Raw genomic sequence first — 26,122 nt, 5'->3', positions numbered from 1 at the left:
AGAGTATGTTAGTCCCTGATGTCTCTCTGGAAGGAGATCCTCGCCCTGAGCTCATCTACTTTATTGTTCAGGGACTGAAAGTTAGTAGTAATATACTCTGAAGCAGTGGCTGAGCGGAATTTGTAGAATTGTATGAAATGCATCAAATGCATGTTTCCATTTGTTTGCCATTCTATTTTCTCCGTTCCAACCATTATTATGAGCTGTCTTCCCTTCTACAACCTCCTGTGGGTGGATGGTATGCACACCTCCTGAGTCTGACTAGGAGCCCGCTCCTTATTCCTCTTCTCCGGCGACCGCGTCTTGGAGCAGACCCCGGGATTAATGGATCTGCCTCTGAGTTTTAATTAAATAAAGGATCCAATCAAATAAAGGATCCAGTTCAGGAAAGTCACGTTTCTGGTGGAAATGCTGGTGATTGACCCTCAATCTAATATCCAAAAGTTATTTTCGGCTGTTGGTAATAATGTAGGAAACGTTCTGAGCAAATAATGTAAGAAATAACACAGAAAAACATGTTATACTGAAAAGTTGGCTAGGAGTTAGAAACAGTGTGACCATGTCTGTCGGCGCCATCTTGTAGACCTCCGCTACACTACTTTGATATGCATCCTGGGGATTAAAAAGTTAGTTCATTTTATGCGCACTGAAAAATAAGTAGGAATCAGAATCAGAATATACCTGCGTATACCCTCCACTACACCACTGATGACTGCTGAATACCAACTATCAATCACTTAGATCAAGTATTTTCAGGTAGAGATGCACTATGTATACAAAAGTATGTGGACACCCCTTCAAATTAATGGATTCGGCTATTTCAGCCACACCCGTTGCTGACAGGTGTATAAAATCGAGCACACAGCCATGATCTCTCCATAGACAAACATTGACAGTAGAATGGCCTTACTGAAGAGCTCAGTGATGTTCAATGTGGCACCGTCATAGGATGCCACCTTTCCAACAAGTCAGTTCGTCAAATTTCTGCGCTGCTAGTACTACCTGTGTAAACTGTAAATGCTGTTATTGTGAAGTGAAAACATCTAGGAGCAACAACGGCTCAGCCACAAAGTGGTAGGCCACATAAGCTCACAGAACGGGACTGCTGAAGGACATAGCGCGTAAAAATTGTCTACTCGGTTGCAACACTCACTACCGAGTTCCAATCTGCCTCTGGAAGCAACGTCCGCACAAGCTTCATGAAATGGGTTTCCATGGCCAAGCAGCCGCACACAAGCCTAAGATCACCATGCGCAATGCCAAGCGTCAGCTGGAGTGGTGTAATGCTCGCTGCCATTGGACTCAGTGGAAACGCTTTCTTTGGAGTGAAGAATCATGTTTAGCCTCTGGCAGTCCAACAGACAAATCTGGTTTTGGCGGATGCCAGGAGAACGCTACCTGCCCCAATGCATAGTGCCAACTGTAAAGTTTGGCGAAGGAGGAATAATGGTCTGGGGCTGTTTTTCATGGTTTGGGCTAGGCCTTTTAGTTCCAGTGAAGGGAAATCTTAACACTACAGCATAAAATGACATTCTAGACAATTCTGTGTTTCCAACTTTGTGGCAAAAGTTTGGGGAAGGCCCTTTCCTGTTTCAGCATGACAATTCCCCCGTGCACAAAGCGAGCTCCATACAGAAATGGTTTGTCGAGATCGGTGTGGAAGAACCTTGTTTTGTTTGTTTTTTTTGTAAGGGGTGGATCAGCTTAATATTGCGGAAAGATTGTTGCTTCCATCAATGTAATTGTCTACATCATTTCCAATCCCCCATATATTTTTGGGGATATATATACACATACTTTTTTTAGAATATACCTTTATTATTCCCCGCAAACCCTACCACCCTTCACCCAATTGGAGTAAACTTATAAACAATAACACTTAGGCTTCTACCTTCAGTTTATACATCTTATACACATTTTACAGACACAATCTATTTTACAATAGTTATATTTTGTTTGTTTTTAGTCCTTCCTCTATTTCTGATGTCCATCCAGTTTGATTTCTATTTGTACCTGCGCTATTTCACAAAATTTCTGAACCTATATACATTTTATAGACCCTGTATGTTTTGCATTGGTTATCTTGTTATTAGTCCCATCCTTCAGCTCCATTCTACCCCTCCCATCTAACTCTCAACACCATCCATTTTGGATTTCTCTTTGCCATATATTGTGATGCTGAAGTACTGAACCTTTCTATTCTCATAGATTCTACAGATTGTAAATTAAAAATAAAAGTTTTTGCCAAAATAATAATAATAATATTATTGATTGATTTGACTATGGCTTTTCAAATCACCCAGTATTGCTATCTGCAGTGTTAGTTCTCTGCAAATGTTGCAATTCTTCAGCTATTCCTGGACCTGTGACCAAAAACGAGCTACATATGGACAATACCAAAATAAATGATCTAATAACTCTGCCTCTTCACAGCAAAATCTGCATAGCTGGGAAGATTGTATCCCCCATATATATAACATTCTATTGGTTGCAAGAATTTTGTATAGTAATATAAATTGAAAAATGTTTAGTTTTGAATCCGGCGTTGTTTTGCGTATCAATTCATAAACCATGTGCCATGGAATGGGTACATCGCAGATCTCTTCCCAACTATTTTGCAATTTATATGGCACAGCTGTCAGTTTTTTGGTCCTTAAATGAAATTGGTATACGTTTTTATTTATCACACTTTAACCATTTATGTTCTTTAATACAGGGCCGACATACAAGTTCCTTACTTTTTTCCCCTTTCTACTTGCCTTTTTCATTTTTGTGGTAATGCGGCAATTAGTTGGTTGTAATTTTGGGTAGAGCAGACATTCCCATATGTCTGTGTTAGCTGCATGTGTGACAACTCCACCAGTCCTATTTATGATATCATTCACTAAAATTATACCTTTAAAAAAAAAAATATGTATTTATTCGAAAAAGACGTTTAAAAAAAAAAATCTATTTATCAAGATCAATGTGGAAGAACTTGACTGGCCTGCACAGAGCCCTGACTTCAACTCCATCGAACACCTTTGGGATGAATTGGAACGCCGACTGCGAGCCAGGCCTAATCGCCCAACATCCGTTCCCGACCTCACTAATGCTCTTGTTGCTGCGGGGACTTGAGTCCATTCAGCAATGTTCCAACATTTAGTGGAAAGCCGTCCCAGAAGAGTGGCGGCTGTTATAGCAGCAAAGGGGTGGACCAACTACATATTAATGCCCATGATTTTGGAATGAGATGTTCGACAAGCAGGTGTCCACCTACTTTTGGTGATGTAGTGTACCTCGCAAAGCAACTGCTGTCTATCCCTCTTGATTGTGCACTCTTCTCTGTCTCCGTGCCCATACACCAAGTAGGTGGATTATGGTCATTGAAGTTAGTTTACCACAGAAAACATAGTAATTATGTAGAATATTGGCCTTTTGGAAACTACAACCCACTACATCGCACAGTTCGGGCCTGATCTGATCAATCTTTAGAGAAACTGATGCTTATTCAGGTTAATGATTGTCCTGTGGAGGTTGTTTGCTTAGCTCTAATTGCTAGGGCTGAGCCTGGCCCTGCTTTATAGGCCCTCCTTGTTCTCTGGCTGGATACGTTTTTCTCGCTCTCTTCTGTCTTTCACATCTCAAGTTACAGTCACTCTGGCCCTCTAGGTTTAGGAAAGGCGAACTTGTTCAAAAGCACAGAGCCTTTTACACTCGGTAACAAAATGCTGTTTGGACTGAACTGAGCTTGGCTTGGGTTCACACATTTATCATGCTAGAGGAATCCCACTGCCTGGAAAATGGTTTGTGTAAGATTTGATTCTCAATATTGTGCACCAGCCGGGTTTACGTAATATTTCCGTGTTGAGTGTGCGTTTTGTTTTTGATGGAACCTGTGCACATACTGTACACACTCACTGTGAACCCAGACCGATTCAGACGGATCTATATTCTCTGGTTGAACAGCAGTGGCGGTCAGTGCCGTTTTAAGATGAGGGAGAACAACATTTTTTTTTTTATGACCATGGCCTTATTTCTATTACAGTATATTGGATGACTCTCATTTATATTCCATTCACCCAGTTCAATGTACCAGTGATAGGTTTAGGCTACTACATGATACTCACATTTTTCTTATACACATCATGAGGTTGCTACAACCTAGCCTATGAATGAAAGTTTACAACAGGTGCACACAGGTCAAGAGACAAATTTGAGGTGACAGTGACATTCAATACCGCCTTGCACACTCTTGCCTGCATCTAGATGATCTAGGGTGTAATCATTAGTCCAACAGTTGCAAACGAGAGTTTCTATTGGACAAATTCAGGTATGTTTATCCCTGTTTTGTTCCGTTTGAGAAACATTTTTCAACAGAATCAGTGGAATGAATACATCCCTGATCACGCGTAAACAGAGTTCACTCTCATAACAGCCACGTTGTATTCCTTCTCTTCCCTTCGCTTGTGGACTTCAATGCACAACACATCAGCTGTATGTTACCAAACGAAAATAAATTTTCTGATCCTTTGATTGGTTGGACAACATGTCAGTTCATGCTGCAAGAGCTCTGATAGGATGGAGGACGTCCTCCGGAAGTTGACATAACTACTGTGTACGTCTATGTAAGGGGGTGAGAACCATGAGCCTCCTAGATTTTTATTTTATTGAAGTCAATGTAGCCAGAGGAGGACTGACGCTAGCTGGCCTCCGGCTACACCGTGGTGCTACCCACGGTGTTGTTGAGGCTACTGTGGACATTCTTTGCAAAATAGTGTGTGTTAACCAGTTATTTGGTGACATGATTATATTTAGTATAGTTTTATCTAAAAGATAAGTTTTTAAGTGTTTTACAATTAACGTTTTTATGGAATTCACTGAGGAGGATGGTCCTCCCTTTCCTCTGGGGAGCCTCCCCTGTTGAACAGAGAGATCACACCAAGGAACTTTGATTAATGGACAGACAGACGCAGACCCTGAGCCATCCCAGCGGCAGACACAGTATGTGTGAGAGGGACGGTGTTTGGTAGTCATTCTCATCTTTTCTATATCTCTATCTGTCTACAGTAACAAAGACCATATGGTCAAAGCTGTATGGTTCCACCCATTTGTCCAAAAACAGCTTGCTGTATGTGTTGTGGGAATGGGTCATTTTCAGAGATGGTTCCCGGTTTTCCTCTCTGACCAATCCCAGCACGGCATCCACAGGGCATGACTAGAAAACCAGGAACACCTGTCACACCTGTCCAAACCCATCATCCCGACAACCATCTCCCATAGCATCCAATTAGAATATGTGTAATAACATTCGAAAAACAAGGGTAAATATTTGGTTGGAGTAATTAAAATAGTCTTTCCGCCCACCTCACTTTTCACTTGTATCCATGTAATAAAAACAGAAATGTAGTTTCTGGTCTAGCGTGTTTTTAAAGAAGCTCCGGGGGTTTTGAACAGCCTATACCTCTCGTGAGAGTATTCTATACAGTAACATTATATAAGGCTTTATGGCCAAAGCACTTTGTGGTATCGGTGAGGAAATCTTCTCTTGTCTGTTTCCAGTCTATCTGCCCTCTGGTCCCTATCATCAGAACCGATTGTTAAATGCCCTCTGCTGTTCACCTTATCAACCCTTTAAAGATCATCTGTATTCTCATGGACCTCCTTTTGTCTCAATCCCCTCCACTCTTAAAGGGAAATGTCACTCTTTTTCAACATCAAATTCATCATCTCCAGCCACCAACCCAACATCAACATATGTTTTGTAATCCAAAAGATGTTTCCGATGACATCATCCAGAGACACTGATGACATAATCTGGTGTGCATCATGTGATTTTAACTGATTGTGAGCAGGCAAAGGTTACTTTACTAACCTTTGGAATGAATACTATGTAGGTAGCAACCAAGAGTCTGTAACGATGCTGAATTACAGTGAACCTCTCCATGATGGCATGATGCAAACACACTGTCATTGTCATTGTCCCTTTACCATAGAAAGAAGGGCAGGGCAACTCATAATAGTGATAATGTAGCCAAAACGAAGCTCTCGGCCTAAACCTGCCTGCCCTGTTTGGGCAGGGCCCTGTGGTTAGTGCTAAGGCCACTCCCTCCCTCTCTAATGACGTCTCTCTGCTGCATGCCTACCTCTCTACGCATGTATATCCCTTATCTAAAGATATCTTTATGAAGATGTAGCCAGAGGGGTTTGGTGGTATCCAGATGTTCATGTCGTTGCTGTACCATACCGGAGTATACAGTATTACTGGAAGTGCACACAAGGGGTGTCATTTAATTCCAAACTGTTTTTGTTGCTATAGTGAGAGAAATAAAGTGCTAACAAATTACTAGCGAAGTCCCATAGCAGACCCTAGCTAAATGCTAATTGCAAGGGCAGACAACCCAGCTCATAAAGTTATACTACTATTTTAAAGGGCTACTCACAGCTTGCTGCATGCACAAAACACATTTAGGCAGCAGGGATCCTGAACCAGGAGGGGATCGTTTGTCTCTGCTGTAACCAAGAAGCTTGCTCTTGCAAGCTAGCTACTTACATGTAGCTAGCAAATGAACAAACCAAATGCATATTGGCACATCTTAGATGGTAAATCTGCTATAAACTAGAAATTAATTATCACAAAAAGGGTCCCCGAGCCAGCCCCCAAAAGTTTGGGAACCCCTGGTGTAGCACACCTCCCCCCAAAAATGAAGGAATTTTCAGGCCAGTTGGTACATACTACCAACACGCATAACCATCAAACCAGACAGGTAAATTCAGGGCATATAACACAACCCAAAGCAAGGACATATCGCCTTAAATCTAAAGTTTTATATAGAGCCATAGCTGACGAACTCTTTACCAATCCATATTTCTCAGGAAAAAAAGTAAATCCACCTTAAAGAAAAAAATAAGAGAACATCTAATGTGAAAGACCATATGACTGGACAGCAAATAGAAAGTATCAACGTGTTTCCTGTCAGGTATTTTAATTGTTTGTATTGTCTACTTGTTAAATGTTTGTAAAGTCTTCATTTGTAATTGTAATGTCTTATTACAGTTTTTTTTTTACAATGGCTTACACACTAAAGGTGATAGTTGAGGCACACTCAGTGAAAGCATTAACTCATGTAACTAATCTCCAGACCAAGTCTGCAACACTGCAAGCACATTATCTGCTTTACACTCAGTTTGTAAAACACACTTTGTGCAGAACACACTTTGTGCAGAACACTAAACACAGTTCTCTACATTAAACACATCATTCAAAACTAATAGGTCTTGTGTTTCATTTGGAAAACACTGCCATTCAAAATGCCACACTCATTTAACGATTACCTACACCCAGTGCTCACGTGTGAAAACACTTTTAGCTAATTTCTTCACATAGCCAACCTGAAGCTCTGATTTCTTTCTTGGTTTGGACAACAATGGAGGCCAATTTTGGAGAGAGATTTAGAGGAAAAGGAGTGAGAGTAAGAGGGGGGACTGGCCATGCCAGGGCTGGATACGCCACTCCAGACGCTACTTCCCCCGCTGTTTAGCCAGAGAGAACATCGCTTGTGATATTGATGAGGTGCTGTGGCCAGACCCAAATAGGAGACAGGATGCACCCTAATTGTTTTTTTTCTTTATAGAAGCAATCCTATTTGTTTATCTTCTACTATATTTGTTTTGTCTGTTACTGTTCATCCTGAAATCTGGATGAAAATACAATGTTTTGAGAACGAAATACATGACATTTTTTCCCCCCTTGCATTTCTGTTTATAGTGTAAATATATACTGAATATGCTTAAATACTGTATATATTTGTGCACATGTACATGTGAGTGCTATGACAAACTGCCGTGGACTCCACTGCACACTGAACATGCAAAAGACACATGATAGTAGTGGTTTACATTTGTCACATCCGTGTGTAGTTGGCGTGTATAAGAGCTAATCATTTGAAGGTTTGTATGTAGAGTTTTGATGCAAAAGCACAATTTTGAGTAGAGTTAAAATTAGTTTTGAATTAAGTGTTTGGTTTTGCCATAGTTTCAGCCATAGTTTCAGAAATCAGGTGTAAGCAATTGTCAAAAACTGTAATTGGGGTTGGACCCCGGGAAGATCAGCTAACGTTACGACGTTGGCTAATGGGGATCCTAATAAAAATTCAAATTCTTGAGTATTTCAAAATACCCCAGTATACTGCAAAGACGGTATACCGCCAAAGCCAGACATAATCGTGGCTATGTCTCTGCTCATGCTGCTGTTTATATAATTTGTTTTTAGAATGAACTAAAGGAGCAGTAGAATGAGATTATGAAAGAGACCAAGAAGTGGTCACATGGGAACTAATCGCTTCTTTCAGTCAGTTCTATTCACTGGAAGTTTCACTTGTCTTCTGGAGTCCTATATACTTGGTGGAGAATATTTGATGTACTGTATGACTAATCGTGCTTTATCTCACACTAGTCTTGTTCCAAGAAATGTTCCTCCTTCAACCATGTCCTCTGAAGAGTTAATATACCCTACATAGGGATTTACTGTATATAGTTACATATAACTAGACCATAACTAGACATTCCAGTAAAAATCCCACCTAAGTATTCATTTCACTAAGTATTACTTCCTTGAAGGTCACAACTGTTTCATTTGCATATTCCTTGGTGATATATATGGTGACATTTGACTGGAAATGTATGTCACCCAGCCCTCATTTTTTCCTGTCTTGTTCCAGTAACTACTCCTTCTTCATTGGTGTACTTTCAGCGTTCCTTGTGTCTGCATGTTACTGTGTGTCATCCATAAAGACATACCACATGTAGCTACTATATTATTAACACAGACCTAAAATGTGACATCCCAGTTGTATATTTATGCTTTCTCTGGCCCTTTAATTCCAGCACACAAGCGTAATATTTACATGAGAGCCTAATCTAAATAGCACAACTGAGGACTCCAACACACAGAAACCTATTCTATCAGTGGTCTGTCCAAGTGGATGTCTCTGACTCCCCACTCGAGGTCCATAGTCTGCATGTTGGTCATGTTTAATTTTTACAAATGACAACTAGCCTGCCTATAGTATGCTGCCCCTCTCCACTGTTCCCCTCCATCTCCCTCTTTCCCCTCTCTTCTCCTATTTTCTCTGCCCACTCTCTCCCCAGATGCATTTGCAAATGTTTTCCACTCTCTCTGGGGAGACAACAGCTCTCTTTTACAGCACTGTATGTGTATATGGCTGCCTGTCTACAATAGAGCGCAAATTTAATTGCTATGTGTATGCTGGTATTTTACAGTGTTTTGCAATGTACTACTGTGAGCTGTTTGACCGCTGGCATTGAGTCTATAGTTGCTTTTCGACTGGTTCCCAGGTTGATTCCAAAGTCTACTTCCTGAAGCTGTGTGCGTGCGTGCGAAGGAAGACTGGGAGAGTTTCACTCAAAACTGTTTTACCCCTCTTGACTTCAGGCTGCTCAAACTACTCTCCTTCAGACACAGAGAAACCAGATCCAAGCCAGACAGTGTGGACATGTTAATCGATTTAGAACTAAACCAGCTCAGACAGTAACCCTACATAGAATGGTATTGGAGGAAAACCAGTCTACAAACATGGACCAGTTTATTTTAATGTAGCCTAATGAAACCAGAAGTTCTGACTTCAGTCACATCTACCAGTCGTCGTGAGCTGAAAGCCACAAGGTGTTCTAGACTACCTAGCTAACCCAGGTAATGACATGAAATAATGTTAAAATGAGCATGAAAACAAAGCAGTGTCCTCAGATTTTTTACTTTTTACACCCAAGGGCACTCTGTACCACTATGGCAGTACATTGGCAGTACATTGGCAGTGCATACATACACTGCTTGCTGAGAAGTTAAAGGATAAGACCATATCATATCATATCCTTTGCTAATATCACATGTACACAGAGTACTACACTATTGTAACACTAGAGCTTTGAAATGAACAGCCACAGGACAGCCAAGTGGCTTGAGTCATGAGATGTATCCTTAGTTGGGTTACAAGGGAGTAGTACTTCTCTGAAAATACTGTTTGTTAATCCACATGATTATGCTCACAAAGACTCAAAAGAGGAAAGTAGGGTAGTTATGACACAAAGACTCAAAAGAGGAAAGTAGGGTAGTTATGACACAAAGCTCATAAGAAAACCACTGTGTGGAAATTTTTGAAGGAATTCTGTGGGATTTCATGACTGCTTGGGGGATTATGATGTAGGCTAATTCTGCCTCACTCTTTGGCATGCTAACTCATACGATCTGTAGCTCTGCTCCTCTAGTTTTCCGTTCTGAATTAGCCTTTCTGATATAAGAAGGTAGTTCACCACTCACTCTCCATTGGTCCTGTTGCATTATGCAAGACATGGATTCCACAAAATCTAGTGGAAGAACAAGAGGTGTCATAATCCCAGAAACTACATGAAATTCTTTAAAAAGCAACTGAAGAGGACGGCTGTCACCTTTTGAAATTGTTGGGAGCAGTAAGCTGAGCGAGCAGTCTTACTGGACTTACCAGTTCACATTTATTCAGCCAAAGTTATGGATCCTTTGAAGGTGTGCAGCCTGTCATATGAAAACAAAGCATGTCGCCCCCCGTTGGGCCAATCGAGATTACTATAGCTCCCGCCCTGGGCTAATCATTGGAATGTTGTAAATGCCAGATCTCTACGGCAAGACTCATCGTTCACCCAAGTTTTGTCAAATTCTGGCCAGCAGGTAGCCTCGTTTAGAGCGTTGGGCCAGTAGCTGAAAAGTTGCTGGTTTCAATACTAGAGCTGACAAAGTGAAAATAATCTGTTTCTGTGCCCTTGGGCAAGGCAAATTGCTCCAGGGGCGCTGTACAATGGTGACCCCTGACCGTGACCCCACTCCCTGCGGTTGTCTCAGGGCGAGTTAGGATATGCAAAAAAACGAGTTTCCGTTTGTGTGTAACAGGACAAAAATAAGCACCCCCCAAATTATTGTAATTCTAAAATTGGGCCAGTGCTATCTGAGATATCGCATGTGACTAACCTACTAATGGTCGGAAACAGATCCACAGTCCCCTCCCTGATTTTATCGCAGGGCACAATTAGTAGTTAGTGTAGCTTTGGGGGCATATGAGCAACATTGTCAGGCCTTTTGTGGCACGTAAGAACGTCAAGGTCACAAAAGTATGCTGGCCATGGTCCTCTGCTGCATATCCAGTCAGCTGTGCTAACACTCCGTTCTGAGAGCTCACAGACCTCATCACGGTGTTGTTTCCTCTCCTCTATGATGGTCCTGGTCTCTGCTCCGGTAGGTGTTCTATATCACTATATCAGCAAGACCGACCTCAACCTTTTTGGGTCAGATATGGAAGGCTCTTGCAGGAGTAGGGATCTGGTTGGCCTGATTACCCAAGGAAGGACCCCTAGGACTGCATCTCAATGGTCTGAGCCGTGTCTGTCTATATCAGCCAGAAAAACAAACGCATGTAAAGGAGCAGGGTGGACGGACACTATTAGCGGAGGGGAAGGAAATGCCAGCGCACCAGATTTAGAACACTCCCTCTCAGGGAATTAATATGTCATGTGAATCTGATCCCATTGATTTTTCTGTCTGATTCTCTCCTTTTTTCTCGCTGGCTTGTATTGCTCTCACTCTCTCACACAGTTTGCGGAACGGGAGAGGGATTTTCTTCTGAGTCTTTCACAACAGTCTCTCTTCCCTCTGTGATGTCTTGATGAAGGGCTTTATTTCAGCATTAGCACGGCGCGTGACAGTGGGTAGCTTCCACTTCCTCTGTATTTCCTGTCTCTTTGGCAATCGCTGCCCACAGCTGTGTCTACTTCTTGTTTTTAGGATATGTGTTGTGTAAGAGTGTGCTGTGTGAACTTATGTCTGTATTTCATAATTATAATCCTGACTGTGTCTGTCTATGTTTTACAGGAGGCTGCTGGATGACTGGTCACCATGTCTCCCTTCTTACGCATAACCTTTAATGCGTTTGATGTGGGCGTCTTGCCACCCCTGACTGACGCTCCCTTCTGTGCAATTAAGATGAAGGAGTCCCTCAGCACTGGTCAGTAGCATTACCCATGGGGTACTACTCAGTGGTGGGGAAAAAGTACCCAATTGTCATACTTGAGTAAAAGTAAAGATACCTTAATAGAAAATTACTCAAGTAAATGTGAAAGCCACCCACTAAAGTACTACTTGAGTAAAAGTCAAAGTATTTGGTTTTAAATATACTCAAGTATCAAAGTAAATGTTATTGCTAAAATATACTTTTATTTCTTATACTTAAGTATAAATTATTTCAAATTCCTTATATTAAGCCAACCAAAAGGTACCATTGTCTTGTTTTTTTACATTTACGGATAGCCAGTGGCACACACCAACACTCAGACATCACTTACAAACGAAGCATGTGTGTTTAGTGAGTCCACCAGATCAGAGTCAGTAGGGATGACCAGGGGTCTTCTCTCTCCCTCCCTTTCACACGTAGACAAACACACTTTGTCATGCACATGTGTAAGCTGTTGTAGTAGTGGTGGTGGTGTAACCTGTCTCTCTCTCTCCAGAGCGGGGGAAGACCCTAGTCCAGAGGAAACCCACTATGTACCCTGCCTGGAAGTCCACTTTCGATGCCCACATCTACGAGGGCCGTGTCCTCCAAGTGGTTCTGATGAAGACCGCAGAGGAGCCATTGGCCGAGGCCACGGTGGGCGTGTCCGTGCTGGCTGAGCGCTGTAAGAAGGGCAACGGCTGTGCTGAATTCTGGGTAGACCTGCAGCCTTCTGGGAAGGTTCAGATGGTCGTACAGTTCTTTGTGGAGGACACAGACACAGCAGGTAGTAAGCCAAACAAACAGGCTCTCAATCTAGCATTTACTGTATATCTCTGTCGCTCTCTGTACTCTCCAGCACTCAAACACACTGGCTACAGAGAGTAAACAGTGGCCTCCAGGCTGCCAGGCCAGCTTGTCACATGGCGCTCAGCTTAGCAGCCATACAGGCCCTGGAAGGAGGATTGTGTGTATCTAGGAGCTGGCATAGGACCCAGACCCAGGGGAAATCTGTATGTTAGAGTGTCCCAGTCAGGCTGTACCTGCTCTGGGTCGGCCCAGGGTAGGAGAGGGGGTAGGCTGGAGCAGCATTCATCATACCCCCCTCTCTCTGCAGCTTTCCTGAAAAGCAGCTCAGACTGGTATTTTTAGGCCTGTTTGTCTGATTAACCCTCTCTCCCCGACTGTCACCAGCATGTGTCCAGAGTTGGCAGGTGGGAGCATCTCCTCTCTAAACATACACACCAGTCAAAGGAATGAGATGGCAAGGAGGAAATGTCTCCCATTTTCTCATTAGTCTCCTGTCTTTTACTCCATCTTCCCATCTGTGTCCTCCTCCCTCACCCTCTTTTGTGTCTTCTCACAGTCCTCATTTCAGTTTTATTTTCTTTGTTTACCTCTCTCACGCCTCTCTCTTTGTTTTCTTTCCATGACCTTTGACCGAGTCCCCTTGGCTTGTGTCAAATATGGTGAATAAATAAGATTGTTTACTCAGGCCATTCACTAATGACAAAAATTGTCATGGTTCCTGTCTGTGTAAGTGGGCTTTCCCTCTCTTGCGTGAAACCAGGGTCTCATTTGCAAGGGAGCCCCATGAACATACAATACATAATATCAATACAATACATACAACAAGATTATTCAAAACAAACACCTTTCACGTATCACCTCCCTTAAACTCCATCTAAACGTTCCCGTGTGAACTGGCAGTTTCTCCATAATATCTGGCATGCTCATTGAAAGAGGGAACAGCTGGCTCTGGTGTACTTAGTGTCCTCGCCCAACCCTGAAAAATTAGTCAGTGCGATGTATCTCTCTGGGGCACCCCCTCTGCGGGCCGGGGACAAGTAGATCAGAGTGGCCCTCCCCGATCAGCAAAAGATTTGGGAGCAAAGTATCTCGCTTTTCTCTTCTATCTCTGGTTTGCATCAGCTGCAGCCACATTTTGCCATTCTCACTGTTTACTCTGAAAGTCAAACAATTGTGACCTGACCTCATTGTTTAGATGACTTTTCCATAATCTTCCTCAATTTGATGATTTGATGTTTAAAGAGATTCTCCAGTACTTTTGCATAATTTTTAGCCAGTAGTTCTGAAAGTAGCACTCTCGAGCCAAAAGTGTCCCCTGAAAATGTCATATTTTATGTCACATATGTGCACCAAAAGTCATTGCGCTCTCTCACTCTGCTGTGTGTGCATCTTGCTAGCTGTCACTCAAATGGTGAGGGGCTGAAGTTTATTGGCTAGAACTCTAATTGCTAGGGGGAGAGACCTGAAAATAGCTGTGCAGCAACGCTCCCCATCCCAGACAGGGCTTGAGAGGATCTGCAGGGAAGAATGGAAGAAACTCCCGAATTACAGGTGTCCCAAGCTTGTAGTGTCATACCCAAGAAGACGAGGCTGTAATCATTGCCAAAGGTGCTTCAGCAAAGTACTGAGTAAATGGTCTGAATAATTATGTAAATGTGATATTTACTCCTTTTTTTAATACATTTGCAAACATTTCTAAAAACCTGTTTTTACTTTGTCGTTATGGGGTATTGTATGTAGATTGATGGGGGGGAAAATCGATTTAATACATTTTAGAATATGCTGTAATACTTTCCGAATGCACTTTATGAACTACACATTGACACATCCAGCCCAAAGCAGGAGGATAACAAATACTTAGTAGTCGCCAAAGTTCCAGAGCATGTCTTTAATAAGCAATAATCTCTAATGCTGAGATATCTGTGTACACGGTCAATCATTTATGTGGGTTTAGAATATAACAATGTAGATACAGGGCACATTATTATGTTTTGCAGTAGTGTAAAGTACTTAAGTATTACTTAAGTCGTGTTTTTGTATTTTACTTTACGGTTTTATATTTTTTACTACTTTTACTTTTACTTCACTGCATTCCTGTAATGATGTACTTTTTACTCCATACATTTTCCTTGACACCCAAATGTACTCGTTACATTTTGAATGTTTAGCAGGACAGGAAAATGGTCCAATTCACACTTATCAAGAGAACATCCCTGGTCATATTGCCTCTGATCTGGCACTCACTAAATACACATGCTTTGTTTGTAAATTATGTTGGAGTGTGCCCCTGACTATCCGTACATTTCAAAAAACACAAGTTGTATGGTTTGCTTAATATAAGAAATGTAAAATTATTCTTACTTTTGATACTTAAGTATATTTTAGCAATTACATTTACTGAAGTATATTTAAAATCAAATACTTTTAGACTTTTACTCAATTAGTATTTTACTGGGTGACTCAGTTTTACTTGAGTCATTTTCTATTGTTTCAAACTCTTTTAATTTTCACCAAGGTACCATTTTTAGCTCACAATGTAACACACTATCTAATAATATCACCCACAGCAGACCCAATGGTATATGATTGAGTACATAGAATAATTAATTGTAATATTGTTATGTGTGCCGAGCAGCGTTTAAGTCGAACGTGAAGGGGCGTGAAGAGGAGGACGGGGCGATGACACTGACCCGAAGGAGAGGAGCCATGAAACAGGCCAAGGTCCACTTCATCAAGAACCATGAGTTCACAGCCACCTTCTTTGGACAGCCCACCTTCTGCTCTGTCTGCCGGGAGTTTGTCTGGTGAGAGACGCAGACCACCCCATCCATACACCACCGTGACCACCACACTGACCATGACAAAGACCGTTGAGCTTTCAACCTGTTTTACAAGTGTCGTTTTGCTACACAATGGTATTATGCCTTGGCTTAGCAGTTAACCACAGTACAGTCGACTGATTACCCCAAAACCAGCCCCCCATGGGGTCTCTAAGTAGACCAATTAACAGCTCTAATTGATCCATAACTGGAGCAGTCTGTCCAACAATAACAGTAAGACTGGCTGGCAGCGCCTGTTCTGTGAGCAGTGTGAGTCGCTGTCTGGGGAAAACCCACAGGGTGTTGCTGCAATGTTCCAACAATGTCAGCACAATTACTAGTGCAGGGCTGCCCCCTTCCTGCCAGAGAAGAAAGTTGTTATTGGTGCCTTATGGTGACAGGTTGTGCAAAAGATGAATGAATGTCTCTCCTCTCATTCTGTTGAACTACCATTTGTTTATTGTCACTGTCAATACTTTATATTGAGATATTCTTACTATCTGTCAGTATGCCTTTTGGGAGAAGTGCACAACGATTAGTAATTTATTGTATGAATCTTCACCCTGTTTTTCTTTCCAAACAGGGGATTCAACAAGCAAGGCTACAAGTGCAGACGTGAGTGTCTCTGACCCCCTTGCCGTTAAAATGTTTCACTATATGGAAGTTGTTTTGGTGCTTGGAGTGAAACATCCAAAGCGTTCACTCTGCAATAATTTACTCCCAAAATATACACGCATTTCTCATATCAATAAGTGAATATCTTAACTAGCAGCTTTCCCTAATGTGGCTTAATCTCTGTCTCAGAATGCAACGCCGCCATCCACAAGAAATGTATTGACAAAATCATCGGGAGGTGCACAGGAACAGCAGCCAACAGCAGAGACACTATGGTGAGCAACATGACCTCACCTCCCAAAACATATAAAAAACCTGGATATAATACTGTGTGGCCAATTGGCACCATGTAATCTACTGTAGATGGTGTTTGAAGATCAGTTTTCTATGGAGTGATTCCCTTGATTTTATATGTTGACTAGGGTCGTAATTTTTCCATGTTGTTTTCTCTGATCGCATCGGAGTCATGCAGCTGTGCGAACTGTTCCACGTTATTCTACATCCCTCAATAGGCAAGACGAGACACTTTCAGGGAGGTCAAATCAACAGCTATCAGAGACCAGGAGAACTGTGTCAGGCAAATCAATAGGCTTGTGTTTAAAACTGAACAGTGGTGCTTCATTCCAGCTGTAATTTAGCTAAGATTTCACAAGGCGCTCGCACATCTGAGCTCTGACAAAGGCTGTGAGGCCGATACATAAAGCTTATTAAAGAGCAGTGATACTATCAAGAGCCGTGTGCGGGTTCCTTCTTTTTTCTCATTTTATTCAGATGTAATTTAGCTAGCACGGGACCAAAGTAGCCAGTATGGTGCCAGTGGATTCAGCATAGGACAGTTATTACCAGTAGTGGAGCACTTTTGACTAGTGTTGCAGCCATGAAGTACTAGAAAGACTGATAGTATTTGCAGCAGTGGGATCAGCTCTATAGCACCTGTGGCAGTTAGGATAGAGAGGCCTTCTCTTCAGAGGTTAGAGGTGAACCTGTTCCCTGTCTGCAGCCTGTATGGGAACAGTACAGGTGGAGTGGTTGGCAAGTCAGTGCTGTGAGGGTGGAGTCAGTCCACAAGTTAACTGTGTAGGTGTGTGCCCCTGTCCCCTCTCCCTTGCTCCCTGTGGGGCACCATGAGGAGGTTCAGAAGGGCTGTGGGGCCCCACAGACACCCATTTTGGGGGGGGGGGGGGGGGGGTCAGTGCCCATGGGTACTATGGGCTAGCTCATTGATGACGGGAGCTCTGTGTATCCACAGTTCCAGAAGGAGCGCTTTAAGATCGACATGCCACATCGCTTCAAGATCCACAACTACATGAGCCCTACCTTCTGTGACCACTGTGGCAGTATGCTCTGGGGAATGGTCAAGCAGGGCCTCAAGTGTGAAGGTAGGTGTGAGGCCGCCATCTCTGTCTCTGTGTGTCTCTCTCTCTCAATTCAATTTCAATTTATGGTGCTTTCTGGCATGGGAAACATGTTTACATTGCCAAAGCAAGTGAAATAGATAATAAACAGAAGTGAAATAAACAATAACACATTTACAGTTAACATTACACTCACAAAAGTTCCAAAAGAATAAAGACATTTCCTAAACGATATCTTAACCGCCATCAATAAGAAACAATACTGTGCAGCCGTATTCATTGACCTGGCCAAGGCTTTCGACTCTGTCAATCACACCATCCTCATCGGCAGACTCGATAGCCTTGGTTTCTCAAATGATTGCCTCGCCTGGTTCACCAACTACTTCTCTGATAGAGTTCAATGTGTCAAATTGGAGGGCCTGTTGTCCGGGCCTCTGGCAGTCTCTATGGGGGTGCCACAGGGTTAAATTCTTGGGCCGACTCTCTTCTCTGTATACATCAATGATGTCGCTCTTGCTGCTGGTGAGTCTCTAATCCACCTCTACGCAGACGACACCATTCTGTATACTTCTGGCCCTTCTTTGGACACTGTGTTAACAACCCTCCAGATGAGCTTCAATGCCATACAACTCTCCTTCTGTGGCCTCCAATTGCTCTTAAATACAAGTAAAACTAAATGCATGCTCTTCAACCGATCGCTGCCTGCACCTGCCCGCCCGTCCAGCATCACTACTCTGGACAGTTCTGACTTAGAATATGTGGACAACTACAAATACCTAGGTGTCTGGTTAGACTGTCAACTCTCCTTCCAGACTCACATCAAACATCTCCAATCCAAAGTTAAATCTAGAATTGGCTTCCTATTTCGCAACAAAGCATCCTTCACTCATGCTGCCAAACATACCCTCGTAAAACTGACCATCCTACCGATCCTCGACTTCGGCGATGCATTTACAAAACAGCCTCCAATACCCTACTCAATAAATTGGATGCAGTCTATCACAGTGCCATCCATTTCGTCACCAAAGCCCCATATACTACCCACCACTGCGACCTGTACGCTCTCGTTGGCTGGCCCTCGCTTCATACTCGTCGCCAAACCCACTGGCCCCAGGTCATCTACAAGACCCTGCTAGTTAAAGTCCCCCCTTATCTCAGCTCGCTGGTCACCATAGCAGCACCCAGCTGTAGCACGCGCTCCAGCAGGTATATCTCTCTGGTCACCCCCAAAGCCAATTCCTCCTTTGGCCGCCTCTCCTTCCAGTTCTCTGCTGCCAATGACTGGAACGAACTACAAAAATCTCTGAAACTGGAAACGCTTATCTCCCTCACTAGCTTTAAGCACCAGCTGTCAGAGCAGCTCACAGATTACTGCACCTGTACATAGCCCATCTATAATTTAGCTCAAACAACTACCTCTTCCCCTACTGTATTTATTTATTTATTTTGCTCCTTTGCACCCCATTATTTCTATTTCTACTTTGCACATTCTTCCACTGCAAATCTACCATTCCAGTGTTTTACTTGCTATATTGTATTTACTTCGCCACCATGGCCTTTTTTTGCCTTTACCTCCCTTATCTCACCTCATTTGCTCACATTGTATATAGACTTATTTTTCTACTGTATTATTGACTGTATGTTTGTTTTACTCCATGTGTAACTCTGTGTTGTTGTATGTGTCGAACTGCTTTGCTTTATCTTGGCCAGGTCGCAGTTGTAAATGAGAACTTGTTCTCAACTAGCCTACCTGGTTAAATAAAGGTGAAATAAAAAATAAAAAATGTCATATTATGTTTATATACAGTGTTGTTACGATGAGCAAATAGTTAAAGTACAAAAGGGAAAACAAATAAACATAAATATGGGTTGTATTTATTTACAACGGTGTTTGATAGAGAGAACAATCTTCAATCCACCCAATATTTTAACTCTGCCTCTTATTTCTTTCCCTCCATTTTCTCCCAGCTACTATCTTACTCTTCTCTCCTCTCTCCTGTTAGACTGTGGCATGAACTCCCATCACAAATGTGAGAAGAAAGTGGGAAATCTCTGTGGAATCAACCAGAAACTCCTGGCTGAGGCCCTCAACCAAGTTAGCCAAGTGAGAAAGACAGGGGGCACATGGTCATGCCCACATTCAAACATACTAATGTATTTTATGGAGTCATGAATGCACATTCATAACCTTATTGTAATAGCATTATACCTCTTCAGAAATCCACAAGACGGTCTGAATCCAACAACTCTGAGTCAACGGACATTGGAATCTACCAGGACTTCAACAAAAGCCCAGGAGTGGGCCCTAGTGGTAAGTAGCTGTCACTGCTGCAGTTGGGAGCACATGTTATTCTGCAGTAAACAATATTTTGGTCCTTAACAATGTAGGTCTTTAGTTCTCTTTCGTTTTTTGTGGGTCTTTATGTGTGTATGCATCTATTGACATTATGCCCGTCTCTTTGTGTGTGTGTGTTCAACAGAAGGCTATGAGAAGCTGTGGGAGGGAGGTAAGGGCCCTGCCCCAGCCAGCATCACCCCCAAGACCCACCTCACCATTGACAGCTTTGTGTTCCACAAGGTGCTGGGCAAGGGCAGCTTTGGCAAGGTACAGTACAACCACTGCTACATTCCTCATGCTCATGCCACTGACACCCATGCATACAGACTCAATGGCCTTCAAACACATCACTTGTCTAAAAGGTTTGTCTAAAAGGTTCCAAGGCACTCTTCAACTGCTGAGAGCCAACTTACTGTAGTGGTTTAGTTAGTATGTGACCAGTGTTATTATCTGTTGTTGGAGTAGCTACAGTGCATCCGGAATGTATTCAGACCCCTTTTTCCACATTTTGTTACGTTACAGCCTGATTCTAAAATGGATTCCATAAGAACATTTTCTCATCAATCTATACAAAATACCCCATAACCTTATTTACATAAGTATTCAGATGCTTTGCTATGAGCCTCGAAATTGAGCTCAGGTGCATCCTGTTTTCATTGATCATCCTTGAGATGTTTCTACAACTTGATTGGAGTCCACCTGTGGGAAATGTAATTGATTGTACATGATTTGGAAAGGTACACACCTGTCTATGTAAGGTCACACAGTTGACAGTGCATGTCAGAGCAAAAACGAAGCCATGAGGTCGAAGGAATTGTCTGTAGAGCTCCGAGACAGGATTGTGTCGAGGCACAGATCTGGGGAAGGGTACCAAAATGTTTCTGCAGCATTTGAAGGTTCCCACAAACAGTGGCTTCATTCTTTCTTAAATGGAAGAAGTTTCGAACCACCAAGACTCTTCTTAGAGCTGGCCGCCCGGCCAAACTGAGCAATCTGGGGAGAAGGGGCTTGGTCAGGGAGAAGACCAAGAACACGATGCTCACTCTGAAAAAGCTCCAGAGTTCCTCTATAGAGATGGGAGAACCTTCCAGAAGGACAACCATCTCTGCAGCACTCTACCAATCAGGCCTTTATGGTAGAGTGGCCAGACGGAAGCCACTCCTTAGTAAAAGACACATGACAGCCCACTTGGATTTTGCCAAAAGGCACCTAAAGACTCTGACAATGAGAAACAAGATTCTCTGGTCTGATTAAACCAAGATTGAACTATTTGCCCTGAATGCCAAGCATCACGTCTGGAGGAAACCTGGCACCATCCCTACGGTAAAAGCATATTGTGGCAGCATCATTTTGTGGGAATTATTTTCAGCTGCAGTTACTGGGAGACTAGTCAGGATCGAGGGAAAGATGAACGGGGCAAAGTACAGAGAGATCTTTGATGAAAATCTGCTCCAGAGCGCGCAGAACCTCAGACTGGGGCGAAGGTTCACCTTCCAACAGGACAACGACCCTAAGCACACAGCCAAGACAATGCAGGAGTGGCTTCGGAACAAGTCTCGGAATGTTCTTGAGTGGCCCAGCCACAGCCTGGACTTGAACCCCATCGAACGTCTCTGGAGAAACATGAAAATAGCTGTGCCTCAACACTCCCCATCCATCCTGACAGAGCTTGAGAGGATCTGCAGAGAAGAATGGGAGAGCTTGTAGTGTCATACCCAAGAAGACTCGAGGCTGTAATCGCTGCTGAAGGTGCTTCAACAAAGTACTGAGTAAAGGGTCTGAATACTTATATAAATGTGATATTTCATTTTTTTATGTCTTATTAAATAGCAAAAATGTCTAAATTCATTATGGGATGCGTGTAGATTGATGAGGGGGAAAAAACAATTGTATCAATTTTAGAATAAGGCTGTAACCTAACAAAATGGCCTGCTCTGGTCTGATAGTTTAGTATGTTCAACGTGAGTATTCGGCTGTGCTATATCACCTGTCCTGTGTGGTGCTCCAGGTCCTGCTGGCTGAGCTGAAGGGGCGAGGGCAGTACTTTGCTGTGAAGGCCCTGAAGAAAGATGTGGTTCTGATGGATGATGATGTGGAGTGTACCATGGTGGAGAAGAGAGTCCTGGCCCTGGCCTGGGACAACCCCTTCCTCACACACCTCTACTCCACCTTCCAGACCAGGGTGAGACCCCTACCCCTCTCCATAGATTTATCTTTCGTTAGGATTTACCGTCCTCCATCACTACCTCCACACACACAGCACTCCTGGAACAATTGTATATCAGACTGATGTGTGTCATTCGACTTGGGTGTTTAGACAGTAGTTTAACTGATAGGATTGTGTGTGTGTGTGTGTGTGTGTGTGTGTGTGTGTGTGTGTGTGTGTGTGTGTGTGTGTGTGTGTGTGTGTGTGTGTGTGTGTGTGTGTGTGTGTGTGTGTGTTACCAGGAACACCTGTTTTTCGTGATGGAGTACCTGAATGGAGGAGACCTGATGTTCCACATACAGGATAAGGGTCGCTTTGACCTCTACAGAGCCACGTGAGTGACAGACTACAGTGTTAACTCACTATCCACCAGACACGAAGTAGTTATTTACTTAGAACTCACCCACGACAGTTCTATAGCAGGTTAAGGGCAGACTGTAGGCCTTTCGTAGGGATGATGCACCAGAAGTAATTTGCCCTCTACCACTCTTCTCCCCCAGGTTCTACTCTGCAGAGATCATAATTGGACTGCAGTTCCTCCACTCCAAAGGAATAATTTACAGGTGAGATCAATGAACTTTTATGGTCTCGTCTGGCCTTGCACTTGATTTCCCTTATTCATCCCTGTACTAGCGCTTAGTAGATGGACCATCCCCTCCCCTCCCAACCCTTCCCTGCTACAGGGACCTGAAGCTGGACAATGTGATGCTGAACAGAGACGGCCACATTAAGATCGCTGACTTTGGGATGTGCAAGGAGAACGTGTTTGGAGAGAATCGGGCCACCACTTTCTGTGGGACGCCGGACTACATCGCACCAGAGGTGTGTGTGACTGTGTCTGTGCAGGATAGGGTATTGTAGGATTCTGTTTGTAAAGCAATTTACACTCTCTGTCCTGTATTTGTAAGTCTGTGTTTTGATCCTGACTGTAGAAGATGACTCTTAACATTGTCCATGTGTATGTCTGTCCATCCTCAGATCCTGCTGGGACAGAAGTACACCTTCTCCGTGGACTGGTGGTCGTTTGGGGTACTGGTGTATGAGATGCTGATTGGCCAGTCGCCGTTCCAGGGTGATGACGAGGATGAGCTGTTTGAGTCCATCAGGATGGACGTGCCTCACTACCCTCGCTGGATCACCAAGGAGGCTAAGGACCTGTTGGAGAAGGTGCAGCTGCTGCTCATTCTCTTCTCTCACTAACTCCCCACACAACTTTGACCTCCTTTTCACAATGTTGTGTGCCTGTAAGTCTGTGACAGTGGGTGGCAGATTGGTGTCCACTAGTAAGCAATGCAATCAGTCTTGCAATTTCACCTGACTTTCATCAACACTAGCCATGCACACAGAAATCCACACACAGCCACACCTAGACTTACAGAGAAAGACAGGCATTGGAATGACACAATGTTTGTTGCCTGTGATTAAAAGGTTATTTTCCCTTACATATGCAAGCATGTTTCCACACCCTTGTTACCTTGCTATTATATCCCTCTCAACCCTGGCCATCTACACACTCACAAGCTTGCACACATGCAGGCACAAAAACACACACCTTAAATCCAAGCTGGATGCTTGTCCCAAAGCTGTTGCGTGTCTCTGTTCCCCATCCCTAGCTGTTTGAAAGAGACCCCAGTCGCAGGCTAGGTGTGGTGGACAACATTCGTGGCCACTCCTTCTTCAAGACCCTCAACTGGCCTGCCCTGGAGAAGAGAGAGGTGGACCCCCCCTTCAAACCTAAAGTGGTACGATCTGGTTCTCTGGCTTATAATGGAACTGTGGCTAGTGAAAATCACACCCTAATGCTCTTTTCAGATTTGTTTACACCATATTAATTGTTTATTTGGAGTTGTGTTGTGAATGGTGTCATTGGTCTCTTGTTGAACTGACAGCCCTTCTCTGCCAATCACAGAAAGGCCCCAATGACTGCAACAACTTTGACCGGGAGTTCCTGAGTGAGAAGCCCCGCCTCTCCCACACGGACAAGAACCTAATCGACTCTATGGACCAGACAGCCTTTGCAGGCTTCTCTTTCATCAACCTCAAGATGGAATGCATTATGGACAAATGAAGGCACAACAAGATTCCCCCATCTCTTCGTTCCAACCGCACCATTATAAACGCATAGGAAAGGGAGGAGGAGGGGGAAACCAGTGTTGCATTTATCTCTGTGGTGGTTCCTTCAATAATGGTGTCTTTATTTTCCTTGGGATCAAACCTTGAATCAATCCATGTACTGTACTTTATCCCCCAACATACATCGACACACTCATTCACACACACCCCATAGCTCAGACAGTTGTTTAGTATTGTCCATGCTGGGATGTCAGGGGTCAAATGTGGCTCTCTCACACACCCGTGTGCTCTGTATGTCACTCTTTCCCATCCCATCATTCACATAATTGTTTTGTGTGTGTGTTTTTACTGTCCTTGTGGGTACCAGAAGTCCCTACAAGGATAGTAAAACAAGGATAATTCAGACAAGTGAGGACATTTTGCTGGTCTTCACAAGGAAAAATGCTATTTTAGGCATAGGGGTTAGGGTTAGAATTAAGGTTGGGGCTAGGGGTTACGGTTAGGAGTTAGGGTTAGGTATAGTTTGGGGTTAAGGTTAGATTTAGGGGTTAGGGAAAATAGGATTTTGGATGGGAATCAAGTTTTTGGCCCCCACAAGGATAGCAATATAAAAGTGTGGGTGTGTGTGTTGGAGCACTCACTTACTGTGCATAAATGCATGCATGAATGAATATGTCTGAGTGACAGCATGAATCTCGAGTATATTTTAAATGTTTTATAATGAAAAGAACGTTTATACTTTTTCAGGTGCGAATTCCGTACCCTATGGAAGGTAAAATTAATTCAATTGAAAGGGTGATAAAAAACAAATTATAGAACACCCAAGTTACAGGACCAGTAGAGGATGCACAGATTTATACAGGCATGGATAGTCTCTCACCTTTGTCTGCCCATCCACATGATATAAAATAAGGATTTGTAAATGGTACTGCAGCTTCCCCACTCTCCGGAACAAACCAGAGCTACTCTGAACAAACCACAGCTACTCTGATTCAGATCTGCGTTACAGTAGTGTGAAATGGAGTGGGACATCATACTGGAGGGAGTCAATGTAATGGTACTCTGCAGTCATTCGTCTTGAAGGTTATGGGTGGGTGTTGGGGGGGATTCCTTTAGCAAAAGGATGGATAAATTGGGTCTTGTGTTACTTGAATGTAGGTATTTTAAAAAGCAAATAATAATAATAATATGCTGTACGTTAAATTAAAATGGTATGTGTATTGCCTTCAGAAAGTATTCACACCCCTTGACTTTTTCCACATATTGGTGTTAGAGCCTGAATTTAAAATTGATTAAATTTATATTTTTGGTCACTGGCCTACAAAAACAATAACCCATTATGTCAAAGTGGAATTGATTTTTTTTAAACATTTTTACAGATTAATTAAAAATGAAAAGCTTATGTCTTGAGTCAATAAGTATTCAACCTCTTTCTTATGGCAAGCTTAAATTAATTCAGGAGTAAAAATGTGCTTTTCAAGTCCCAAGTTGCATGGACTCACTTTGTGTGCAATAATAGTGTTTTTAACACAGTCATAAAAAATTACCTAATCTCTGTACCCCACACATACAGTTATCTGTAAGGTCCTTCAGTGAATTTCAAACCCAGATTCAACCTCAAAGACCAGGGTGGTTTTCCAATACCTTGTAAAGAAGGGTACCTATTCATAGATGGGTAAAAAAAACAAAAAGACACTGAATATTCCTTTGAGCATGGTAAAGTTATTACACTTTGGATGGTGTATCAATACACCCAGTCACTACAAAGATAAAGGCATCTTTCCTAACTCAGTTGCCAGACAGAAAGGAAACCGCTCAGGGGCCAATGGTGACTTTAAAACCTTTACCGAACCTCAACCCCGTATCCGGGATCACCCCCCACCCCCCACACACTG

General features: G+C 42.9%; 1 protein-coding gene across 2 annotated transcripts in view; it reads left to right on the top strand.

Annotated features, from left to right (window-relative positions):
- The window catches only part of LOC120059307 (protein kinase C delta type-like), a 45,772-nt gene extending 20,342 nt beyond the window's left edge, over positions 1 to 25,430 (top strand). Inside the window, exons 1-17 of one of the 2 annotated variants that reach the window (XM_039008275.1) lie at positions 9,434 to 9,691; positions 11,894 to 12,026; positions 12,529 to 12,798; positions 15,457 to 15,625; positions 16,224 to 16,255; positions 16,445 to 16,530; positions 17,505 to 17,634; positions 19,614 to 19,714; positions 19,828 to 19,921; positions 20,091 to 20,215; positions 21,957 to 22,130; positions 22,397 to 22,488; positions 22,655 to 22,717; positions 22,838 to 22,976; positions 23,133 to 23,321; positions 23,768 to 23,896; positions 24,064 to 25,430. In XM_039008275.1, the coding sequence (XP_038864203.1) occupies positions 11,918 to 12,026; positions 12,529 to 12,798; positions 15,457 to 15,625; positions 16,224 to 16,255; positions 16,445 to 16,530; positions 17,505 to 17,634; positions 19,614 to 19,714; positions 19,828 to 19,921; positions 20,091 to 20,215; positions 21,957 to 22,130; positions 22,397 to 22,488; positions 22,655 to 22,717; positions 22,838 to 22,976; positions 23,133 to 23,321; positions 23,768 to 23,896; positions 24,064 to 24,222 (2,061 nt within the window). In that variant the 5' untranslated portion in view covers positions 9,434 to 9,691; positions 11,894 to 11,917 and the 3' untranslated portion in view covers positions 24,223 to 25,430. Of the gene's footprint in view, positions 1 to 9,433; positions 9,692 to 11,893; positions 12,027 to 12,528; positions 12,799 to 15,456; positions 15,626 to 16,223; positions 16,256 to 16,444; positions 16,531 to 17,504; positions 17,635 to 19,613; positions 19,715 to 19,827; positions 19,922 to 20,090; positions 20,216 to 21,956; positions 22,131 to 22,396; positions 22,489 to 22,654; positions 22,718 to 22,837; positions 22,977 to 23,132; positions 23,322 to 23,767; positions 23,897 to 24,063 lie in introns of those variants that run through there. The other variant, XM_039008265.1, reaches the window with a different exon arrangement.
- The last annotated feature ends 692 nt before the right edge of the window (positions 25,431 to 26,122 follow it).

Source organism: Salvelinus namaycush, chromosome 2, assembly GCF_016432855.1.
Source record: "Salvelinus namaycush isolate Seneca chromosome 2, SaNama_1.0, whole genome shotgun sequence".
Classification (NCBI taxonomy): Eukaryota; Metazoa; Chordata; class Actinopteri; order Salmoniformes; family Salmonidae; genus Salvelinus; species Salvelinus namaycush.
The sequence above is the reverse complement of the archived record's forward strand: the minus strand, read 5'-3'. Positions and strand labels throughout refer to the sequence as shown.